The sequence below is a fragment of the Aythya ferina genome, assembly GCF_964211825.1.
Source record: "Aythya ferina genome assembly, chromosome: W".
Lineage (NCBI taxonomy): Eukaryota > Metazoa > Chordata > Aves > Anseriformes > Anatidae > Aythya > Aythya ferina.
Window position 1 is genome coordinate 15,977,976 of NC_140313.1, and position 22,763 is coordinate 16,000,738.

Here is a 22,763-nt window from a genome sequence, read left to right on the forward strand (position 1 = left end):
ATTTATAACAATTATATTCTAATTCTCATTCTCTCTCTTCAGACACTTTTAAGAACAGAAAAAAATCTTTGAATATGGAGAAAACATGCTCTCTCTGGTGAGCAGCTGAACAACACTGGATACAATATAGTAGTATATATTATCCAATCATTACAGTGCCTTTAAAAGAAGAGATGTGATTTTAATCTAACACCTTCTTCACGTTAGGTTCAAATGGAGATATGAATAGATGAGGATAAAAGTTTTCCTCTATTTTCTTAAATTAGATAACATAGATAATGAATAATTTAACTACCATAACTTATAACAAATTTTGACTTATAGTACATACTAGTGGGATTTTAGAAACTTTATAAATGATGTTAATTGTACTTCATTCGGTCTCATGGTTCAAATAAGAGTAGGTTAAAAAGAATTTTGAAACATAAGAACTTCACTTTCCATACAGTAAGATCCCAAATAAAGAATACCAACTACTAAAAATATGCATATATGAAATTACAGTCCATTGTTGGAGGGAAATTAAAATGAATATCATAGAAGAACCTACACTGAGCAAACAGAATTGAACTATGTAACAATAAAAGGAAGTTTTATTTTTATATATATATATGGGTTTTATAGGCATATATATATTTATATAATAAATATAGTGTATACACACACACAATCCTTTTACCTTTATCTTGCACTTCTTTTGAAAATCGCTCCCTTTCAATAGCTGATTCACGTTCTATCCGCTCAATTTCAGCCAATGCATCCAATTCTACTTCATCAAATGACGTTATAGTTCCTTGTTGCGAAACCTGTTGCTGCGTCTGTACCACAGGAGTTTGAGGCTGTTTTGCAGCAACTGAAGTGTTCTGTTGTAAAACAGGCACTTGTGCCTGAAGGAAAGCTGTCTGTTCATGCTGCGGCAAACACTGAGCAGTGTTTAGTGGGTGGTTAACATCCTGTGGAGTAACGGGTGTTTTAGAAGTCTGTCCTGGGTACTGCACATTAAAAGGTATATCACCCTCTGACACACTGCTGTTTTCCAAACCAGAAAGCATATCATCCTGCTGGTCCATATCCGAAGATCTTACACGAGAGAGTCTTAATGTAAGCTTAGTGGAGTTCTTGGAAGGAGAACTAATGATATCATACATTGCAGCTTTTTCAGTCTGGTCTTTTTCATCCTTGCCTAACTTCATTTTCTTTTGTTTCTTTTGCTTTCTTTCTGGAGAATCTAACAGTATGTCTGGGGGAACATCTCTAGGTGATGAATAAGGTGGATGCTGAGATTGTAGGATTAAAGGTGGTCTTGATCCTAGAATAATAATTCAGAAAAACTGAACAGTTATGTTGTTTCATATTTTATATAAAAACACACTAAATATAACCTACATAATTTTAATGTGTATTTGTACATATATCTGTGTTCACAAAAGGTCTAAATAAGATTGGTAGGAGACACATCATTCCTAGATCAAGATGTATTCCAGATAGTTACATTGTATTTCCTAGAAGTTTTAACAGTCCACCACAAATGGTGAAGGGATCATTTCAGAGAAGATGGAACAAAACCAACCAAACAAAAACACACACACAAAAAAAATAGTACTTGCAGGTTCAGAATATCAACTATTAGAAAATAGTCAATGAAAGTAAGTTGACTACATAAGTTGACTTCATAAGATCCAGTGATGAAGACAATGATCAGTGTACTGTTAGCCATTTCATCCACACATTGTTAAATTTAAAAGCAAACAAAAAAACAAACAAACAAATAAACAAAAACACCACAACAGTTGTTTAGTGAGGGTTCCCTAGCTTATGCGTCCATAGAAAGATGAAATTAGAAAAAGTCTTTAAAAATAAATTGGTCTTTCCTTCTTCTTTAACTTTGATTCTGATAGTTCATTTTCACACCTTTTTTTTTTTTTTTAATATTCCTTGCCTTAGCTCCTCTCTTTCTTTCCCTTTTAAAATGTATGATTTTTTACTTCTATATGCACTCACTCCAGACTTTGAATATATCTAAAGAAATTTTTAAAAGAGGACATAAAAATGACATTTTAAAAGAGGACATTAAAAATCTTCTCCAATTCATCACTTTTTTTTTGTTCCTCAAATTAAACAAGCTCCCCATAACTTTTAGCCCAGAAAAAAAAACTTTGAAAAGCAGATAACATTTCAACCTTTCCCAACTATGATTTTAAGCTATAATTAAGCTATATTTTTTGGTTTAAAAAGGATTACTGGTGCATATAAAATAATAATAATAATAATAATAAAGACTAATATACTCCAGTCTCCTCTTGTTTAAACAAAGCAAACATTTATCTGATCCCATTCATCTACTAGGGAATACTGCTCTTCAGAAGGCAGTGACTGAGATTATTATTAGTCATTCTGTTTTAGGTCATTGGAAGACAGGTCCCCATGTGCTTCATTCAAGAAACACCACTAAACAAGAAAGTAGCTTTATTCTGCAGCTTAAATGTCTTTCAGATATTTTAAGAAATATTATTAATTAAACAATGCACTGACCTGTAGATGAAAAAAAGAATGGATACATCTACCAAATCTGCAGTTCAAATGAAAGGTGTTCCTTTACTGATGGCTTTGCAGAGGCTGCTATACTTTATTTTCTATCTCTAGTACATTCTGTGAGATATCCTATAGGGTCAGTATGTAGAGCTGGGTATAAAATGAGTTTCTCTTACCCAGTTCTCCTTGACCATGAGAAACAACTCCATATTCTGCCAATAATATCCACAAGGTTGAGAAGCCCTGTTTTGATTCATCCTGATTCTCTAGATCTTTTCACTACATTATTTCCCCTCCTCAAATTAGATACCATACCCAGTCACTAATACCAAAATCCAGGTTACACCCTACAAAGCTCTCTCACTTGCCTTCCACCATAGATTCCTATTCTTGTGATGCATGCATGTGGCATGCACACACACTTCTCCTAATTACTGTCTGTTTAAAAAATAATTTACAAGATTAACGAATAGCATGAATTGTTAGCCACTGATTTTCTTTAAGGTAATGAGCACCACTCACTGGAAATACAGGGTTCATTTTTCTTTCTACAAATATCAGAGGCAGCTCAAAATTTTTCAAAGAACTTACTGACATCTTACTCTTGAATTAGTACTTAAATCAATACTTCTGAAGTTGCAATAATGGAACACATTGTTCTACACAGTTAGGCTTCAAAGAGTGGACAGAGATTTGATTCTTCCTTGCCCTAAACTTTTAAGTAAATATGACAAGATCATTCTGCTTTAGTATTACTTTGCATTTGTCATGCTGAAAAATAACACTGCAGCAACAGATAAGTTTTTTGTTTTTGTTTTTGTTTTTTTAATCTTTGGGTAGACTTGAGGAGGTCAGAATTCAGTGCATTCCATTGAATGTACTTAGATTCCAGTTAAATGAAGAAACAAAGTACAGTTTTCCCTCTCCTAGGCAGCACTATGAATAATATAAGTATAAGCTGCATTTTAAGAGTATGTGTTCTGGCAATAACTTCACATATTTCTGAGATGACTACAGATGGTTAAGCCTCTTGCAATAAGTGGGCTTAGAAGCTACTATGCGTAGGCATTGAGGTGAAAAGAAATTGAAAAAGATGAAGTATTCTGGAACAGTTTCATTCTACCACAGACATTAACAGTTTTGAACATTTATCACACACTGAACATGTACCACACACTGTTGGATGCTTAGACTTGAGACAAAATATCACTCATTATACAGAGAGAGTTTCACCTATTACTGTTGAAGTCAGTCTGGAATATTTCCTATGGGAGAAGGCTTTGAGCTATTATATATCTGAGAACAAAGCTCTCACGAGACTTATTGATAACAGAAGAAATGTTTTTTATGGAAAGAATACACAGAGATATGATATATTAGCTGAAGCAGACAAGATTCCAAGGTTGAGAAGGTTTGTTCTACAAAATGCTGTCAGTGTAGTAAACCATATGATGATCTTTGGATATGATCTTTGTGAATGACCCCAGTTTTAGAACATTCTTTTATAACAGAGAAATATGTAGGTAGCTTTCCAGTCTAAATCTAGAGCTGTGCAGTAATTCAGAAGAAAAAAAGATCTGATTTTCTGTAGTTTGATAGTATCGACAAAAGAACCTTGTCCAAACTTTTTTGTATGGCAAGAATACATAAAACTTGTGAGATAAAAGGAGACTCTCCATTGTTTTGGGACGGTCATTATATCATTAGTGAACAGAAGATAATTATTGTCATCCCAATAATGATAAATATAACTTAGAAGCAGGTAACAACATAAGAAATCAGAACTCTACAAAGAACAAATACACCCATAAACAATACCTCCATAGTCTTTCAGTTAAAGTCATACTGATCACCCATGATAACTCCAGGATTGGTTCTCTACATTAATTAGTTTCCCTAGTGCTAGATGGCACCGAGAATGGAAGTAGTTTTATGAACTGCTTTAGCAATTTGTAAACACTTTTCTTTTCCTGAGACTTTTGACTGATTTCCTAACATATCCTTTATAATGCAAGCAACTATAAAGTGCATTGCATTAACAGTGGTTTAGCCATCTTAAGAATTAAATGTTTCAAAACCACTTCTTGTTTACCATGAAATGACTTCACTTGATCATTGTGTATTACTGTGTTACTGATCAGTAACAAACAAATAAGATCAGTAGCAAACAAATAAGCTTTTGTCTGGATTATACACAACACTGACATCTAAATCTTATATTTTTTTGTATGCACACTTTCTAATTATGCCACAGCACTCATATCTTATTTAACCATTCATGATACTTTCTCTGATAATCTTTGAGTCTCTTTAGAACAAAGACCACTTGCCTTTCAAAGCTGATGCACCAAAGTCCCACCACTGGTCAATTTCTTTGTTGTGATCTACACGGTTAAAAACAACTATTAAGGTTACCAGGAACTTAGGACCTGCATATTTAAAAGAATTACTAACTTTTCACTTTCACAACAACTTCAAAAGGATCACTCCAAATAGTATCTTCATATTCCTTTAAATCCCTTACAGGTAAAGGTTCCCAGATGTTGAAAGAAAGTCTTTCACCAATCGTACATGCTCTTTTGTAAGAAGTATTATTCCCTATGCATGAAGGCCAGAAAAAACTACTAGTGAACAAATGAAGACTGATGGATAATACTTGGTTCATAGCACACTAGAGAGAAACACCACCAACATTCAAGTACTGTGTCTTTTTAAATTCATAAAAAGTGATTGTCAAGACTCTGTGAACATTATTTAAGTGGGTACTAAATCATTATAGGTCAAACCTGGACACAGCATTCCAGACTTTTTACTGAAAAAAGTCTTTGGGAAAAGAGGCATTAATGAGTGCATATGTTCTACATGTGAAGACCATAATATCCATATTGCACTGGTACTGATGTCTGTTGGAAAAGCTAAGAACCTGGTTATGACAGAACCTGAGGAACATTCACAGATTACTGCCGAAAAACTTCAAGAGATGACAGTTATACTGTATACATGGAAAATATATATATAATTCTTTTTATTTAATATGATCCTATTAATCACCTTCACATAAATTGAATGTTTTCATGAAAATGTCATCAGACAAATTCACCCTGAAACCATTGTTAAACCAATTACACAATTGGTAATAATCATCTTGAGAATTTGCGCCTCCAGCACACTCAAAAATGGAAAAGTCTATTCAAAAGGATGGCAAATTACTGTCCAGACTATTATACATATACTGTATGATTTCAGTACATAGTAGGAGAACAACTTGTTTTAAGGACTGAGAAAATAACGAAGAGGTAATATTCCAAAGTGAGTTTGTTAAGAATAAGTATCATCAAATCGTAATAATGTCATTCTATAAAGCAGTAGATCTTGTGGATTAAAGAGAATTGAGTGTCATACCTGGACTTAAGCAAGGCTTTCTATATAGCTTCTCATATCAATTACACTAACAAACTGAAGAAGTATGGTCTAGGCAAAAATACTGAAAGATTGTAGTATATCCTATTGGAAAAATGTATTCAAAGAGTATCAATCGTTCTTGGTGAAAACGAATGAGCAGAGTATTGGTAAACAAATGCAGCTTTCCAGAGCACAGTCTTAAGAATAGCAGTATTAAAATATTTGTCAATAATGACTTCTCATGTAATAGAATTAGAGAGTACTTGCATTAATCTAATAATTATTATCTAATGATGATACCAAACTTTTGGTGTTGAGTGTCTGAGAGAGGCATGCAACAGTATTTAAAAACAGAATCAAATCTTCAGGACAGAGTCCCACCACTTTCTACTCAGCTTCAAATGCCGTATAAAAAAAAACAGCTTTGTCTGTTCCACCTTAGAATTGCTGTATTCAGAAGCATCTTTGTGTAAAAAGTTAAAACTTGTAGAAGCAAGAATGAATGCTTATTTTGGCCCTGTCAGAAAACACCTTTAAATAAATTTCTTCCACCTTTCTTTCAAAGGAGAGAGGGAGAGGTGATTTTTTTTTAACAAATACCTTTGTGAGCACTGAGGTATGCAACAGAGATTTGAAAACATTCTTTTTTCTCCTTGCAACCCACTATACATAGAGACCAAGTATAGAGGAATCTCTCTGGAGAAGTCTTATAAATCCCTAAGAATATAAAACTAGTATTTCCAAATTATTCAGAAAATAATAAAGCACTAATTGGGAAAATATCTGCCTCTAAATACAATTTGGATATGGCTGTAATTTTCAGTGTCTTATAAAGTGTTGGAAGGGTAATGTTGAAATATTTCCTGTAAGAAAAAAGTTTAACAATTTCTGGAGGGAATACAAATCATTTCCGGGAAGAAAAAAAAAAAGTTGCAAAATAGCATAGTTTAATAAGGATTGTTGCTATTCCTTAGAGATGTTTCCCCAGAAGTTAAGGAAACTGTATGGAAACAGGACTGTAAATATATGAGCATATATATGCAAATATATGCTTTCTCTCCAGAAAGCAGTGGACTAAGAACTTAGTGGAAGATTTTCCTTTATACACACCTTTAGAAGTTGTCTTAAATAACTAAATATTTTTTCCCGAAGTTCCCAAAGACTGGTAGGAAAGTAGAATAAACAGATAAAGGATTTTGATGAGTAATCCATCTCGGGTAATGGATGCCACAAAAAAATTTATGAGACTAGAAGAAGGAAATTGCTCCTTGTTAATTCTTCGTAGGAAAATTCATTCCTATGAATTCATCATAAAAGCAGATGTGGTAATAGATGATACCATGAAAGCAGAGCCACTATTCTATTTACATAGCTAAAAATCTAAAATTTACATTAAAAAGAAAGGATAAAGTCCAGCCTAAAATCTTCTGCATAAAACTTCAGCTGCTCTGGTACCTTTACTGAAGCAAAAGAGGTGAAGCAATAATTTCTGTAACAAAGAAACTTTGTTTAATTCAATAAGTGAATAACCAAACAAAAAAGCAAATATAACTTCTGTCACCTCAAATATTTTTCCTGAGTTACAAACAAAACTTCTTCCTCATTCAAATTCCATCAGTCAGCTATCGTTCAGTTTTAAATGATTCAAGACTGTGCAACCACATACTCCAAATCTCCAGAAGTCCTTGCTATTTCCATGTCAAAAGTACAGAAATGCAGTCTGTTCCTGTACCTTCGATAATTGCCTCACATTTCTGTACTATATAAGAAAGCTTAGATATTGTAATATCCTTCCCTGAGATATTTCTATTGACTGACGATATCTAGTACCATTCTTTTTGTCCTCCCAAACAAAAAATTAAATATTTTGCTAATGTTCTTTATCAAAGTTTGCAACTTGTCAACCAAACTTTCAAGGGCTAATGACAGCAGCCAGAAAAATCTCAGCATAGATATTGTTGTTTGCTCATCACTGCAAAATTTATCAGCACAACCAACCACTTTCACTTCAAATCATAGGCCAAAAGCTCACTATCAGGGATCACATATTCTAAGCGATATTGTAATTATCTACACCTCTTCAATACACTTATAAAATGCTTGATTAAAGGAATAAAATGTCTGGCAAGATTCTTGCAGCATCAAGAAATGGTTCTCTCAGCCATTAATCTCAAAGAAGGCAAAATGGTAGCACCATTACTAACAGTATTTCAGTTGTGTGCTTTATCAATGAGAAAAGTAAATCTAACATACAGATAAATAAATCATAAAGCTCCTCTTGCACTTTTTCAGCCCCTCTAATGCTGAAACATTACAATCTGAAATGTACAATCAGATTGTTTTCAGAGGTAATCTATAATGATATCCTTTCAAAATGGGTTCTGAGACAATCAATTGAAACAGCTGCAATTTAACCAAAAAATAATTCAAATATTCTTCTGGCTGAGTAGTAATCATATATCTGAGTAGAAGTAGCTTAGATTCACAATGTTGTGAATGCTCTACAAACATGGATTTTGTGTAATGAGTTAAAGAAAAACACTGAGTAAAAGAAAACAACCACATTTAGTCTTTGCCATTTACACAAGTCTTGCAACAAGTCCTTTAGCACAAGACCTCCTAAAAAACGTTGCTGATGGAATGCTATACAAGTATTTCTCACTTGCATTTGAACCATGTTTTTTCCATCACTAACACAGTATATGTCTATAGAAGATGAACCACAGAGATCATTTTAGCAGTTACAGGATCATTGAATAATTCAGTTAAGAAGGGACCTCAGGAGGTCTTTAGTCCAGCCTCTTGCTCAAAGCAGGGTAAGCAAGGTCAGACCATCACGCAGAACTTTATCCAGCCTGGTCTTGAAAACCTCCAGGAATGGAAAATGCACATATTCTCTGGGCAACCTTTTTCAATGGTTTACTATCCTGATAGTGAAAAAGGTTTTCCTTATATCCAGTCAGAACCTCCCATTTCAATTGTCCATTGTATCTCATCCTTTCTACACACCACTGTGAAAAGTCTGACTCAGTATTTCTGATAATCTCCACATAGGTATGGGAAGGCTATTCTAAACTCCCCCCACTCCTAAGACCTGATGTGTCCAGGCTGAACAAGCCTAACACCCTCACCTTCTCTGTAATCTCCCCCATCTCCTGTTCTCCCTCTCAACACAAGCTGACCATCCAGAAAGACTCAATTTTGTTCCAGGGCTAAAAGAGAGGAAAGCACTGTTGCATCTTTTTACTATTAGCATGTAAATACATAAGCACTGAAAACCTGTATTAGTAAAAATATGCCCAACCCCCACCTTGCTAAGTCTCATGCAGCTCAGTCATTGCTTCTTAAGGATAATATTATAAACAGTAGTATACTTTCTATATTTTAGCATAAAGAATTATTTTGAGCAGATTCAACTGACGTTGCCCTATTCTTTCTCCACAGCTAAGGTTTTCAGGCTTCGTTTATGCTACATGTATTGTATTCACTGAACTACTGTTAATTTCATGTTCTTCAAAACTGATGATTGCAATCAAGACAAGCATTGCATGTTAAAACACTTAGAGCTGGTTAAGAGTTCAACACTCGTAATGCTGCCATGAAATCATTTATTATGCAGAGCAACCAAAAACATTCTTATAAACAATTTAATCCTCATATTAGAAAGGATTTTAAATCCTTCTGTCCTCCATTAATTTGAGCTATGTTTTGAAGTACCATTAATCAATTTTTGGACCTTCAGAAATTTCTTCTGGATCAGGGCTCAAAATGATTTTGTTACTGTAATCTAAAGACATACTTTCTAGTACTATTTGAAAAAAGATGTCAGAAGGACTAACTAAATACCTCTTTAAAGTCTGTTCCTTTAAATTGGGAAAAATACATTGATATATATGACTGCTAGACTACCTTTAGGGGCTCCATCACTTCCAGCTGGAGAGCAGACTGACTGTGGTGACCTCAAGGAAAAAGATGCAGCATTCCTTATTGAAGGATCGCCATCCTAAAGTGACAATGATAAAAAAATAACATCGTGAACATGAACATTTTATAAAATAAAGACTGAAATTAATACATACACTGATAAAATGGATTGGATGAAAAATCATACAACAACTATTAGAAAAACATTTATTTATATCAAAATCTTTATAAATTAGACTGCTATATAGGCAATATTCCAGAGCACAACAGCCCTAAGAAAAATTTATCACCAGAACATGCACACAAAAATAAATTTATGTACATATCTTCTGTTTGAAGTAATCACTTTCGGTTGACATTAAGATTACATTTAGGAAATTTTTGTTACAAGAACTCATAGTAAATTGTTGCTAAGTATGAACACTATATAAACAACTGAAACCAAGCATAAAAAGTAGATTTTTAAAACAAATTCAAATTTTTTTCCACTTAACCTGCCCTTAAAGCTTATCTATAATACTATCTCACTTTTACATTTAAGCAAACCAATGTTTTATATTTATACCCTCCAGCATACACACATCAGGACTGAACAAAATCTGTAGCACCCCCATTGCAGCAGCTGAGATAGTTTTGTGTATATCATAACTTGACTGATTTTAGCTTATTTGCCTGTCTTAACAGTTAGATAGGAAACAACGTGATGGCAATTCAGAGAAATTCCCCAACACAGCAAAAACATTTTACCGTCTTTTCAGTTTTGCACAGAACAACTTATTTTAATTCCTAATTTCTAAAAATTCCTAATTTCTAAAAAACGTAATAATATAATACCAATTACAGTGTAAGGATGTTCATGCTTTATCATCAAGAATGTAAATGTGATTCCCCCCCCCCATCACTATCTTAAAATTAAATATGAAAGCCACTATTCAGACACACACACACCTTTTTTTTGCTTTTTTAACCGTTGTCATGGAGGCCTCTGCTGGTGACAAGTATGCTTATTCAGTCAAGAACCTTACTAAATTTAAATTTTTATAAAACAGTATTTCTCATTGCTAGCAATATCTATGGGAATGTTTTGGGAAAGAAAAAATTAACAACCCTTATATCTATGAAGAGACAATTTACATAAATTATAAAAAAAATGCAAAAAGTCTATTCTTTTAAAGAATAAAGTCATACAAGTGAAGCCTCAAATGATTTTAAGATTAATCATTTTCCTAATAAAATTGTGATTCTTGGTTATTTCATTAGCTAATATTCTAATGTGGCTCATATTGTGCTATCTGTACATACATAGTTATTTTATATAACTCCTTTTTATTCTCCTCCCCCCCCTTTTATTTTACCCTGAATTGTCTGTTTGTCCCTAAATACTTTTATCCTTATGAGTAGTTTCAACTTAATATGATAAGGCTCAACTGTAAGTTTCTACATGTTTCTATGAAAAAAAAAATCAGCAGCAGGCAGTAAAGTCAGAAAGCTAAATTGGTATTTGAAGAAGACAGAGATGGGGCAACTACACAGTCCCTTTGGCAATGACCAAACAGACATTTTTCACATGCCTAGTAGCAGACTAGCCACCATCTATGTTACGTCTTACAAAGACATAGTTCATTCACACTGCTTAGAGCAAATGAAAGAGTTTGAAATGTATGGACTGAAGGTGCTTACAAGGCAAAGAATATGAATCCATAAGAAACCAGGTTTCACCATCCATGGGCAACTTAGAACACTTCCATTAGATTTTTTTGCTCCCACAGCAAAGTGAATCTAAAACTCATGCTGTGCTATTACACTTATTTTTGCAACAGTACTTGCAAAAAGAGCTGTTTCCTCGTGTGAAGAAAGCCTCATGTGCAGAAAGCCTCATGCGCAAAGAAATCTAATATTCAGATTCAATGCAATAAAAAGAACTACACCTTAAACTTACATGTGTGTCACTGCAAGCCAAAATGAATTAATTTCCTGCTGTATGAATTACTAGTTTACTTATGACTTAGCAACTTTTCTAGCATCTATGTTTCATTAAGACAGGAGAGGTCCCCTACACATAATTGCCAAGGACATAGGCAAAGATGTCTTTCATTAGATTAACAAAACAGACTAACTAGGTAGATAAACTTCCATGTACACATGCCATTCTTATTGTAGCTGATAACTTGTCAGAAGTGCTCATTTACTTTTTCCTAGTTCAGACCTTCATCAAGTGGTGAAACATAAGCACAAACTTATATTTGAAGAAAGCTCTGAATTTTCCCAATGAATGGTCCTTAAACTGAGTGTATGTGCAGTAAGCTTCAAAGGTATATTTACTGATTTTGTATATATCACATATGGCAAATACCCAATATCCTGTAACTACTCACAATTTTTATGCGATAAATTCCTAGTACTAAGACTAAAGAATAATTAAAGCTTTTAAGTTTTAGGATTTAATAATCCGCATTCATAGCTGTATCTGCACAAAAGGTCATTCTGCTTCTGAAAAGGAGGAAACATCATGATTAAACTTATTATCTATACATAAATTTTCATTCATCTGAATACTTCAAACTGTTTTCTGCATGATAGCAACTAAAATCAGCTTTACAAAGTATAATTACAAATAAAATATATGTAACATTCTTCAGAAAGGAAACGCACTAAAGTGCGAGTTTATATCATTTACTAGAGTCACAGAATATGCTGAGTTGGAAGGGATCACAGAATCACAGAATGGGCGGGGTTAGAAGGAACCTCTGAAGATTATCTACTCTGACCCCCCTGCTGAGCAGAATCACCTAGAGCACATTGCACAGGATGGCATCCAGGTGGGTTTTGAATATCACCAGAGAAGGAGACTCCACAACCTCTTTGGGTAACTTGTTCCAGTGCTCTGTCACCCTCACAGTAAAGAAGTGCCCCCTCATATTCAATTGGAAGCTCCTGTGCTTCAGTTTGTGCCCGTTCCCTCTCATCCTGTCGCTGGGCACAACTGAAAAGAGACCGGCTCCATCCTCTCAACACCCTCCCCTCTGATATTTATATACATTAATGAGATCTCCCCTCAGTCTTCTCTTTTCCAGGCTAAACAGACACAGTTTTGTCTTGTACAAAAGGTGCTCCAGTTCTCTAATCATCTCCGTATACCCTCCTCTGAACTCACTCCAGTAGTTCCATGTCCCTCTTGTACTGGGGACCCCAGAACTGGACACAATACTCCAGGTGTGGCTTCACCAGGGCTGAGTAGACGGGGAAGATCAACACCCTTGGCCTGCTGGCAACACTCTTCCAAAAGCACCCCAGGATACCACTGGTCTTCTTGGCCACTAGGGCACACTGCTGACTCGTGGTCAGCCTGCTGTCCACCAGGACTCTCAGGTCTCTCTCTGTAGAGCTGCTCTCCAGCAGGTCACCCCCCAGCCTGTACTGATGCTTGGAGTTATTCCTCCCTAGGTGCAGGACCCTGCACTTGTCCAACTCCTGATTCCACACAAGGCAACCTAAGAGTTAAACCATATATCTAAAAGCATTGTCCAAATGCTTCTTGAACACCAAAATGTTTGGAGCTGTGACCCTGGGGAACCTGTTCCAGTGCCTGATCACCCTCTCAGTAAAGAGCTTTTTCTTAATATCCAGTCTGAACTTCCCCTAGCTTTATTAAGCCATCCCCTTGCATCCTATCACCAGTCAGCGGAGAGATCAGCACCTCCCTCTCTGCTCCCCCTCTTGAGGAAGTGATCACCCTTCAATCTCTCTCTAAGCTGAACAAACCAAGTATCCTCAGCCACTCCTCATATGTCACACTCTCTAGTCCTTTCATCATCTTTGTTGCCCTCCTTTGGAGGCATTCTAATAGTTTTATATCATCATTATATTGTGGAGCCCAAAACTGCACACAGTACTTGAGGTCAGGCCACGCCAATGCTGAGCATAGTGGGACAATCACTTCTTTTGACTGGTTAGTTATACTGTGTTTAATGCACCCCAGGGAAATGGTTGGCCCTTTTGGACATCAGGGCACATTGTTGACTCCTATTGAGCTTACCATCAACCAAAACCACCAGATCCCTTTTTGCAGGGCTGCACTCCAGCCACTAGTCCCCCAGTACATACGTATGTACATCCAGAATTACATTGTCCCAAGTGCAGAATCCAGCATTTGCTCTTGTTAAATTTCATATGGTTGGCAATTGCCCAGTGCTCTAATCTATCAAGATCTCTCTGCAAGGCCTCTCTATGCTCAAGGGAATGGATGACTCCTCCCAATGGATGACTCCTCCCAATCATCCACAAACTTACTTAGTGTGCACTCAACTCCTGTGTCCAGGTTATTGATAAAAACATTGAATAGAACTGGCCCCAAAATTGAGCCCTGGGGAACACCACTTACTGACTGGCCACCAGCCTGATGTTATCCCATTTACTACAACTCTCAGAGTCCAACCCTTCTGCCAATTGTTCACTCATTGTACTGTATATAATGTCTAGTTGTATGCTAGATGCTTTATCCAGAAGGATATTATGAGAAACAGTATTGAAAGCTTTGCTAAAATAAATTTAAAAAAAAACACCCCACATCCACTGCTTTCCCTTTGTCCACTAGGTGGGTAACCTTGTCATCAGGTCTTGTCCCAGGACCCGTCATTGATGCTAAAGACAGAAGCAAAGAATATATGAAATGTCCCTGCTTTATCTTCAGCCCTATTTGTGAGGTGACCAACCAATGGACCAATGTTATCTCTGGTCTTCCTTTTGCTGTTAGCATACTTTAAAAAGCCTTTTTGTTTTGTTAACTACCACAGTACTGGCCAGCTTCAGCTCCAATTGAGCTTTGGCTGTATACGTTTTCTCTCTACAATGGTGAACAGCATCTCTATATTCCTCCTGTGTAGCTTGACCTTGCTTCCAAAATCCATACACTTTTCACCTAAGTTCCTGAAGGAGATATCTGTTTAGCCAAGTTGGCCTTCTGCCCCATTTGCTTGACTTCCAACACATTGGAATTGACTGCTCCTGCACTCTTAAAAAATGGCTTGTAAAAAGTGACCAGCATTGATGAACCACAATGCTTTCAAAAGCAGATTTCCAGAGGACCTTACTAACCAGTTTCTTGAACGGTCTGAAGTCTGCTTTCCCAAAATCAAGGGTAGTAGCTTTGCTGACAGTTTTTCTCATATCACCAAAGATTTTAAACTCAACTATTTCATGATTGCTGTGGCCATGATAGCCACCAATCACCACTTCATCCACAAGACTGCCTCTGTTTACAAACCACATATCTAGGAGGGCACCTTTCCTAGTTGACTCCCTTAGTACCTGTATCAAAACAATATCTTCGGTGTGCTTCAGGAATGTTTGTGTCTGCTGTACGACAGTCCCAGTTAACATCTAGGAAGTTGAAGTCACCCATAAGGACAAGGGCAACTGATCTAGAGATTTCCCTTAATTCCTTATAGAATACTATGTTCAGTATCATCATCCTGGCTGGGTGATCTATAGCAGACACACATCATCATCTGCTTTATTAGCTTTTCTCCTAAATGTTTACCCAGAGGCTCTCAAACACATCATCCCCAACTGCAAGCACTGTACAGTCCAACCTCTCCTTTACATACAGCACTACCCTTCTGCCTCACCTGCCCTGTCCACCTCTCCTGAAGAGCCATCTTCATGGAGATGAATATCATGAATAACCATCATCACAATGTCATGAATAACCATCATCACTTATCGTGAATAACCATTCATTACAGCACTCCAGTCATAGGACTCTTCCAACCAAGTCTCACTTATGCTAATGATGTCTTAGCTCTGGGACTAAGACAGCACATTGTCCCACAAACACTGTCATGCCATCCCATAGCTTATTGCTAGTAAGCTTGATTTTACCTCTTTTCACCCTTTAAACCTAGTTTAAAGCTCTTTCAAATCAGCCCCACTAACTTGTGAGCAAAAATACTTCTCCCCCTTTGAGAAAGTGAATCCTGTCAGGCTCCAGCAAGCCTGGTATTGCATAGGCCATTCAAAACCCAAAATTCTGCTGGTGACGTCAGCCTTGGAGCCAGGTATCAATAAGCTGGGTCCACCTGTTTCTTTCAATATCATTCCTTACAACTGGAAGGATAGATGAGAATACTACCTACGCTCCTGATTCCTTCACCAATCTTCCATGGCCCTGAAGTCTCTTTTGATTGCCCTTGAGTTCTCATTGTGACTTTGTCGCTACCCAGATGGAAAAGCAAGAGTAGATAATAATCTGATGGCCATACCAGGCTAGGAAGTTTCCTGGTAACATCCTTAATGTGAGCCCAAGGGAGTCAGCAAACTTCCCTAAAAGGTGGGTCTGGTTGGCAGATCGGGTCCTCTGGTCCCCTCAGAAGGTAGTCACCTACAGCAATAACCCACCATATTTTCTTTACGGAGGTGGTCATGATGCAGGGGATAAGATGACCTGACCTCAGTGACTTTTCTTGCATAGATGCATCATCATCCACATCATCATGTCCCCTTCCTTCCAATTCCAGAACCTCATAATTTGTTGTGTTAAGGGCAAGGAAAGGGAAGGCAAAGTAGACAAGTAGGAGCTTCTCCCACTGCCCTGAGCAGAGACTTGTTTCCATTCACCTCTATCCCTCAAGTCAATGCCTCCTGCCTGGTGGAGAGAAATTACAGGATACCCCTTGTCATCTGTTATGCCTAATTGACATTTCTGTTCCACTGAGGGCAGAGTATGAATCTACCAGTCAATCTCCTGGAGCCCAGCCACCAAGCTCAGCAGTTCTGCCTGGGCACACCTCTCACAGGTGTTCTTGCTACTGCCTCAGACACCAGTAGAAACCTTGGGCACATCCTGCAGCTGGAGACTTGGATGGCTGCATGCTCCCTTGGGAATTCTGTCTGGGTAACTGCATTGGCCCCTGTGGGTGTAAATACCACAGAGGACATAGCTTTCTGTTGAGTGGTTGCCACTGTTTGAGCTCCCCAGGGAGGGATTATGACCAGTGGACCAGTGAAGAAACCTCCTCAGATACCTACCAGGTACCTTGCAAGCCTTGCACTGCTCTCAGCACATGGCAACTGCTGGTATGTGCTTCATGTGGTTTGAACTGGCACAGCAGGTGCAACTGGCACTGCCCAACTCTCACCTGCCCCTCCTGTGAGATCTGCTGCTTGCCAGTCAGTCCCTCTCCACACACAGCCTGCGGGTGTCAAGGCCCAAAACCCCCCTTCAGGAACCACCACCCTGAATACATCACAAACCTTGTGTACTTCTCAGCAGGTGGCAGCTGCTGAGAGGCTTACTGCTTTTTAAATTGAGTGCTTCTCCAATTAAACTGAACAATGAATGCATGTTTCACATTTTCATAGCCTGTCAGTTCTGAATGAGTTTCATTTCTAGGTTCTCAAGAACTAGGACGCGGCTGCACTGCTTGAATAACAAAATTAGTGTTGAACATTTTTTAATATCGTGAAATGTAAACACTGAAATAAATAATCCTAATATTAAACTTTTCCAAAAACCTTGGCTTAACAAAACCAAGATTCTCTTGATAGTGTACCTTTACTATAGCTGGGGTATATATATATATATATATTTAATGTCAAGAACAGCTTTCTGTTTTCAAGAATTTGCATTGCTGAAACAAAAACTGAGAAAAAACATCTGATAATTATGTATTATGATAGATTTCTTCATTACAAAACTTTTGTTTAAGATACTACTTCATAGCTAATAATTTTAATCATCATAATTCTATAATTTAAAATAAAATAAAACAAAAAAAACAAAATTAATGACGCTCTTGGAGTTCTACAGTATTAATGCTGGTAAGAGATTTTGATGAGGTTTTGTAACTACTGTTATGCCTACTGTTGTAGGCATCATCATGACCAGACTGTTCAAAGAGCTAGTCAAAAAAAAACAACTTAAATTTAAGTGCTCTCCCCTTAAGAGTTGTTAAGAGATTGCGTCAAGCTTGTAAAGAATAACTACCATAAAGCTTCATACATAGGATGGGATTCTCATTAAGATGAAAATATAGCCACACAGCCTAAGCCCCACAAGGAAAAGGCAGGGCCTGGGAGAATGATAAGCTGCCCGCTGTAGGAGAAGATTGTGTTTGAGACCGTCTAAGGAACCTGAAGGTGCACAAGTCCATGGGACCTAATGAGGTGCATCTGCAGGTCTTGAGGGAACTGGTGGATGAAGTTGCAAAGCCACTATCCATCATATTTGAGAAGTCGTGGCAGTCCGGCAAAGTTCCCACTAACTGGAGGAGAAGAAACATAACCCCCATTTTTAAAAAGGGAGAAAAAGGAAGACCCCGGGAACTACAGGCCAGTCCGTCTCACCTCTGTGCCTGGCAAGATCATGGAGCAGATCCTCCTGGAAACTATGCTAAGGCAGATGGAAAATAAGGAGGTGATTGGTGACAGCCAATATGGCTTCACTAAGGGCAGATTGTGCCTGACAAATCTGGTGGCCTTCTACGATGGGGTTACAGCATTGGTGGATAGGGGAAGAGCAACTGACATCATCTACCTGGATTTGTGCAAAGCATTTGACCCTGTTCCCAATGATATCCTTGTCTCTGAATTGGAGAGACATGGATTTGACGTATGGACCGCTTGGTGGGTAAGGAATTGGCTGGATGGTTGCATTCAAAGAGTTGGGATCCATGGCTCAATGTCCACAGGTGGAGACCAGTGACAAGTGGTGTTCCTCAGGGATCAGTACTGGGACCGTCGCTGATTAACATCTTTTTTAATGACATGGCCAGTGAGATTGAGTGCACCCTCAGGAAGTTTGCAGATGACACCAAGCTCTGTGGTGCGGTTGACACACTGGTGGGAAGGGATGCCATCCAGAGGGACCTGGACAGGCTTGAGAGGTGGGCCTGTGTGAACCTCATGAAGTTCAGCAAGGCCAAGTGCAATGCCCTGCACCTGGGCCAGGGCAATCCCAAGCACAAATACAGGCTGGGTGGAGAATGCATTGAGAGCAGCCCTGAGGAGAAGGACCTGGGAATGTTGGTTGATGAGAAGCTCGACATGAGACTGCAATGTGCACTTGCAGCCCAGAAAGCCAACTGTATCCCAGGCTGCATCAAAAGAAGCATGGTCAGCAGGTCAAGGGAAGTGACTGTCCCCCTCTATTCTGCTCTTGTGAGACCCCACCTGGAGTGCTGCATTCAGCTCTGGGGCCCCCAGCACAAAAAGGATGTGGGCATATTAGAATGAGTCCAGAGGAGGGCCACGAAGATGATCAGAGGGCCGGAGCACCTCTCCTATGAAGAAAGGCTGAGGGAGCTGGGGTTGTTCAGTCTGGAGAAGAGAAGGCTCCAGGGAGACCTCATTGTGGCCTTTTAAAAGGGGGCCTACAGGAAAGCTGGGGAAGGAATCTTTGTCAGGGAATATAGTGATGGGACACGGAGGAATGGCTTTAAACTAGAAAAGGGTTGATTTAGATTAGACATTAGGAAGACATTCTTTACTGTGAGGGAGGTGAGGCATTGGAACAGGTTGCCCAGAGAAGTTGTGGATGCTCCATCCCTAGAGGTGTTTACAGCCAGGTTGGATGGGGCTTTGAGCAACCAGGTCTAGTGGGAGGTGTCCCTGCCCATGGCAGGGTGGTTGGAAAAAAAACAAAAACAAACAGAAAAACAAAAACAAACAAACAAAAACAAACAAAAGCTTCGAAAGAAGCATTTCTGCCACTAAGGGAAAATTTCTTTAAAAAAAATAAAATAAAAAAACCAGCCCATAAAGCACATACAAATCAGAAAGAAAAAATGTCTATATGGAAAAAATGTCTATATGAACATCATAATACTACCCAATACGTTATTCAAATATGTCAGGTCTAATCAAGAATTGCAGGGATCTGCAACTAGACAAACTAACTATACACCTATTTAGAATCCAGTATTGTCTGCATCAATATATTGAGGAAATAAGTATAGCGACACTATCATTTCTTTAAAATAAAGTTATGAGTAAGATTTTTTACTTTTCATAATTTCAACACAATGTTATAAACTGTTCCAAAGGAGAGAGATCTTCTAGAAAAAATAAAACCTCACATGTTCAAGTTGCACAGTACATCTGAAACTTAATTATATTTTCAGTGGTTTTATATATCAACAACATAGTAAAGTATCTGACTTTTAAGGCAGCTAAACACAAATTTGACTTATAATAAATTGATATAGGTTACGTACATCACTACTTAGTCTGTGCACCATCTGTAGGTAGTCTTCATTTGAGCTATGTCTAGAATTATCAGCATGATGATTAGCTGAATTTCCAGACAACTGACTTGAAATTTTATTTTCATGGAGATTCCTCATCCCAGCTGTGACAATGGGACTGGACACTGAAGCTGAAATACAAAAAATAATTATACTGATATATACAGACACTCGTTAACTCTGTTAAGGTTCCACAGAAAGCATCATAATAATGGATAATAGTGAGTTAGATACAAAAGGTCTGGAATCTGAACAAAAATCCTTTTTTCTTGATTGAATCCTTCTGCTACAAATACTTTGAATAAAATCAGGTATCTAAGATATAATTTTCAAGAGGATTCAAAAATCCAAATTCCACATACAAGCTAGCCAAGCTATCTCCGCATCTATCCTAATTACTGTTAGTATCATTTTCTTACAGATTATAGAAAACGATTTTCTTTTACATAATTTTTATTCACTCCCTTCAGTATATGAAGCTTTCAAGGCATTCATGAGACATGCAACATTGCATACAGAACAGCTATATACATATTCAAGCACACTGCTAAACTTTAAAACAGATTATTTAGAAGAATCCAATGAGAATTCTACTTACCAACAAAAAATGCCTAGATACTTTAACAGTGTTCACATTGTTTAAGATTGTATTTAGAAAAGGGAAAAAGAAAGAAATCCATTCATTCTGAAGGTCATCTTTGCTAGTTACTGCATAACTTGAGTCTAATTGTAGCCAACTTAGCATTAGTCTAGTCTACACTACAAAGGTTTGGTAAGGCTAAATAAGATGGCAGCAAAACTTAGTTACATTGGCAAAAATAATGTTTTTGCCAATAGAGATAAATGATGGCCATAGCTATCAAATAAAAGTGTTTCGGTTTGTTTTGATATTTCTGTTGTCATATATACATTATAATTATGTAAAATAGGTGTACATAGGGGAGCAATGTCAAATGAAGATGTTTTACTTTTGTTTATTTGTTTGTTTAATATATTATTACTCTGTACAGTTAGGTAAACAAAGCTTACCAAAAAAAAAAAAAGCATGTGACTCCTTCGAAGAAATCAAGAGCCATGAAACATGCACATGAAGGCAAAGCTGACATGAGATAAGAGAACATAACAAATATCACAGACTTACCTTGCTGCAACTGAGGATGTGGTGTGTAACTCGGAGGATGTGAATATGGCATGTACCCTGCAGGGCTTTGAGGTGCATATGGACTAGGCACTGGACTGTTCTGTTGTGCCAAAAATCTGTTACTGGAACTTGTCTGTGGTGGCACAAACCGGCTAAAAATAAAATTTTAAAAGTTTTCAGAAGTTGTAAAAGCAAATTTAGACAATTTTATTATTCCTTTTGAAATACTGTACCTCTAGAACATTATAACTTCTGGGAAAGACATGAAATTCCAAAGCAATCAAGAAACCCCTTCAAAAGCAATATTTAAAGCTAACAATGTCTTCCCAACTTTAATTACTACTTAAAAGCCACAGCTTAGGAACTGTATTAGTAAAACTAAAGAAGAGAATAGAAAGTGTTCATAAAGTAACTGGGTTGAAACTGCATGCAGATATCTTTCTTCTAATCCAGAGTACTTTATTATATCAATAAAGACCTAGATTATAGGTACACCCTATTTGCTAACATTCAAAGCTTGAAAAAGAACTAGAAAGTTGAAGAGTAAGCTGCTGGCCAAACTACTAGGCCTATCCTCCTATAGATGGCCTTTTGTCTACTGTTAAAACAGTACTCCATGCTTTAACAAGCCTTTCTCATCCTCCTGTCACGCTGGCACTGCTATACATGCCAGAACACCTCTTCTCTCCTATCCTCCTGCCACCACTGTCAGCCTCTGCAACAGAGAGAGAACAACTGGAGGGGTGGGAGGAGGCAGGGAGATTCTTTACGCAGGAAAGAAAATCTGCCAAAATCATGGAAGGGAGAGAGAGTCGGGAATCATGACTAGTCCTTATAGTACAAAGACTAATTCACTGGCAAAAAATGAATAAGCACTATATTTGTGTTTTGTTTTGTTTTTTTTTCCAGCTGCAGAAACTCACCCTGCTGTCAGACAAATGCAAGATTTATCTTAACACTGATCTTACTTCCACTCACATACTTGCAGCAAGAATTGACTGTCACTGTAGGAAGCATGTAAAGTTCACTGCCCACTCTCTACCCCCATTTAAAACATAGCATTACCTGGAAGGGCTATGTGAGATAGTGGTTTGTTGATAATTGGAAGATGCAGGACTACCACGCATGGAATTCTGAGAAATATTAAACTGCGATGACATCATCATCCCTATTAAAAAGAAGACAGCAACATTAGCTTACACACATTTCCTTTTTAATCAAAAAAGTCTCTCATTTCAGGAATGATTACATACAAAGAGATTAGCAACTTTGTGGGTAGATGATGTTAATGTCTATAACTATTTAAGATGTTAATGTCTGTAACATTTAAAAGATTGATTCTATGTAAGATGTCTGTTTTACACTATGATATGGAAAAGCACTCCCTGAAGTTTTGAAATTTCCTTCCTCTTAACTTCTTTAAACTTCCCAAGTCAAAACCTGTTAGTAAATAGAAACATCTTATAGCAGGACATATACTCACACCCCAGACTAGTGCATACAGTACTGATTGTGCCAATGAT

The 22,763-nt window shown here is 37.3% G+C and overlaps 1 protein-coding gene across 11 annotated transcripts in view; it reads right to left on the bottom strand.

Annotated features, from left to right (window-relative positions):
• Positions 1–22,763, bottom strand: part of LOC311426254 (nipped-B-like protein) — a 186,335-nt gene that overhangs the window by 79,419 nt on the left and 84,153 nt on the right. For 10 of the 11 annotated variants that reach the window (XM_084502459.1, XM_084502466.1, XM_084502457.1 and 7 more), the window contains 5 exons: positions 22,306–22,408; positions 21,241–21,392; positions 20,070–20,230; positions 9,844–9,937; positions 680–1,309 (listed from right to left, as the gene is read on the bottom strand). In XM_084502459.1, the coding sequence (XP_084358585.1) occupies positions 680–1,309; positions 9,844–9,937; positions 20,070–20,230; positions 21,241–21,392; positions 22,306–22,408 (1,140 nt within the window). The remainder of the gene's footprint in view (positions 1–679; positions 1,310–9,843; positions 9,938–20,069; positions 20,231–21,240; positions 21,393–22,305; positions 22,409–22,763) is intronic. The other variant, XM_084502458.1, reaches the window with a different exon arrangement.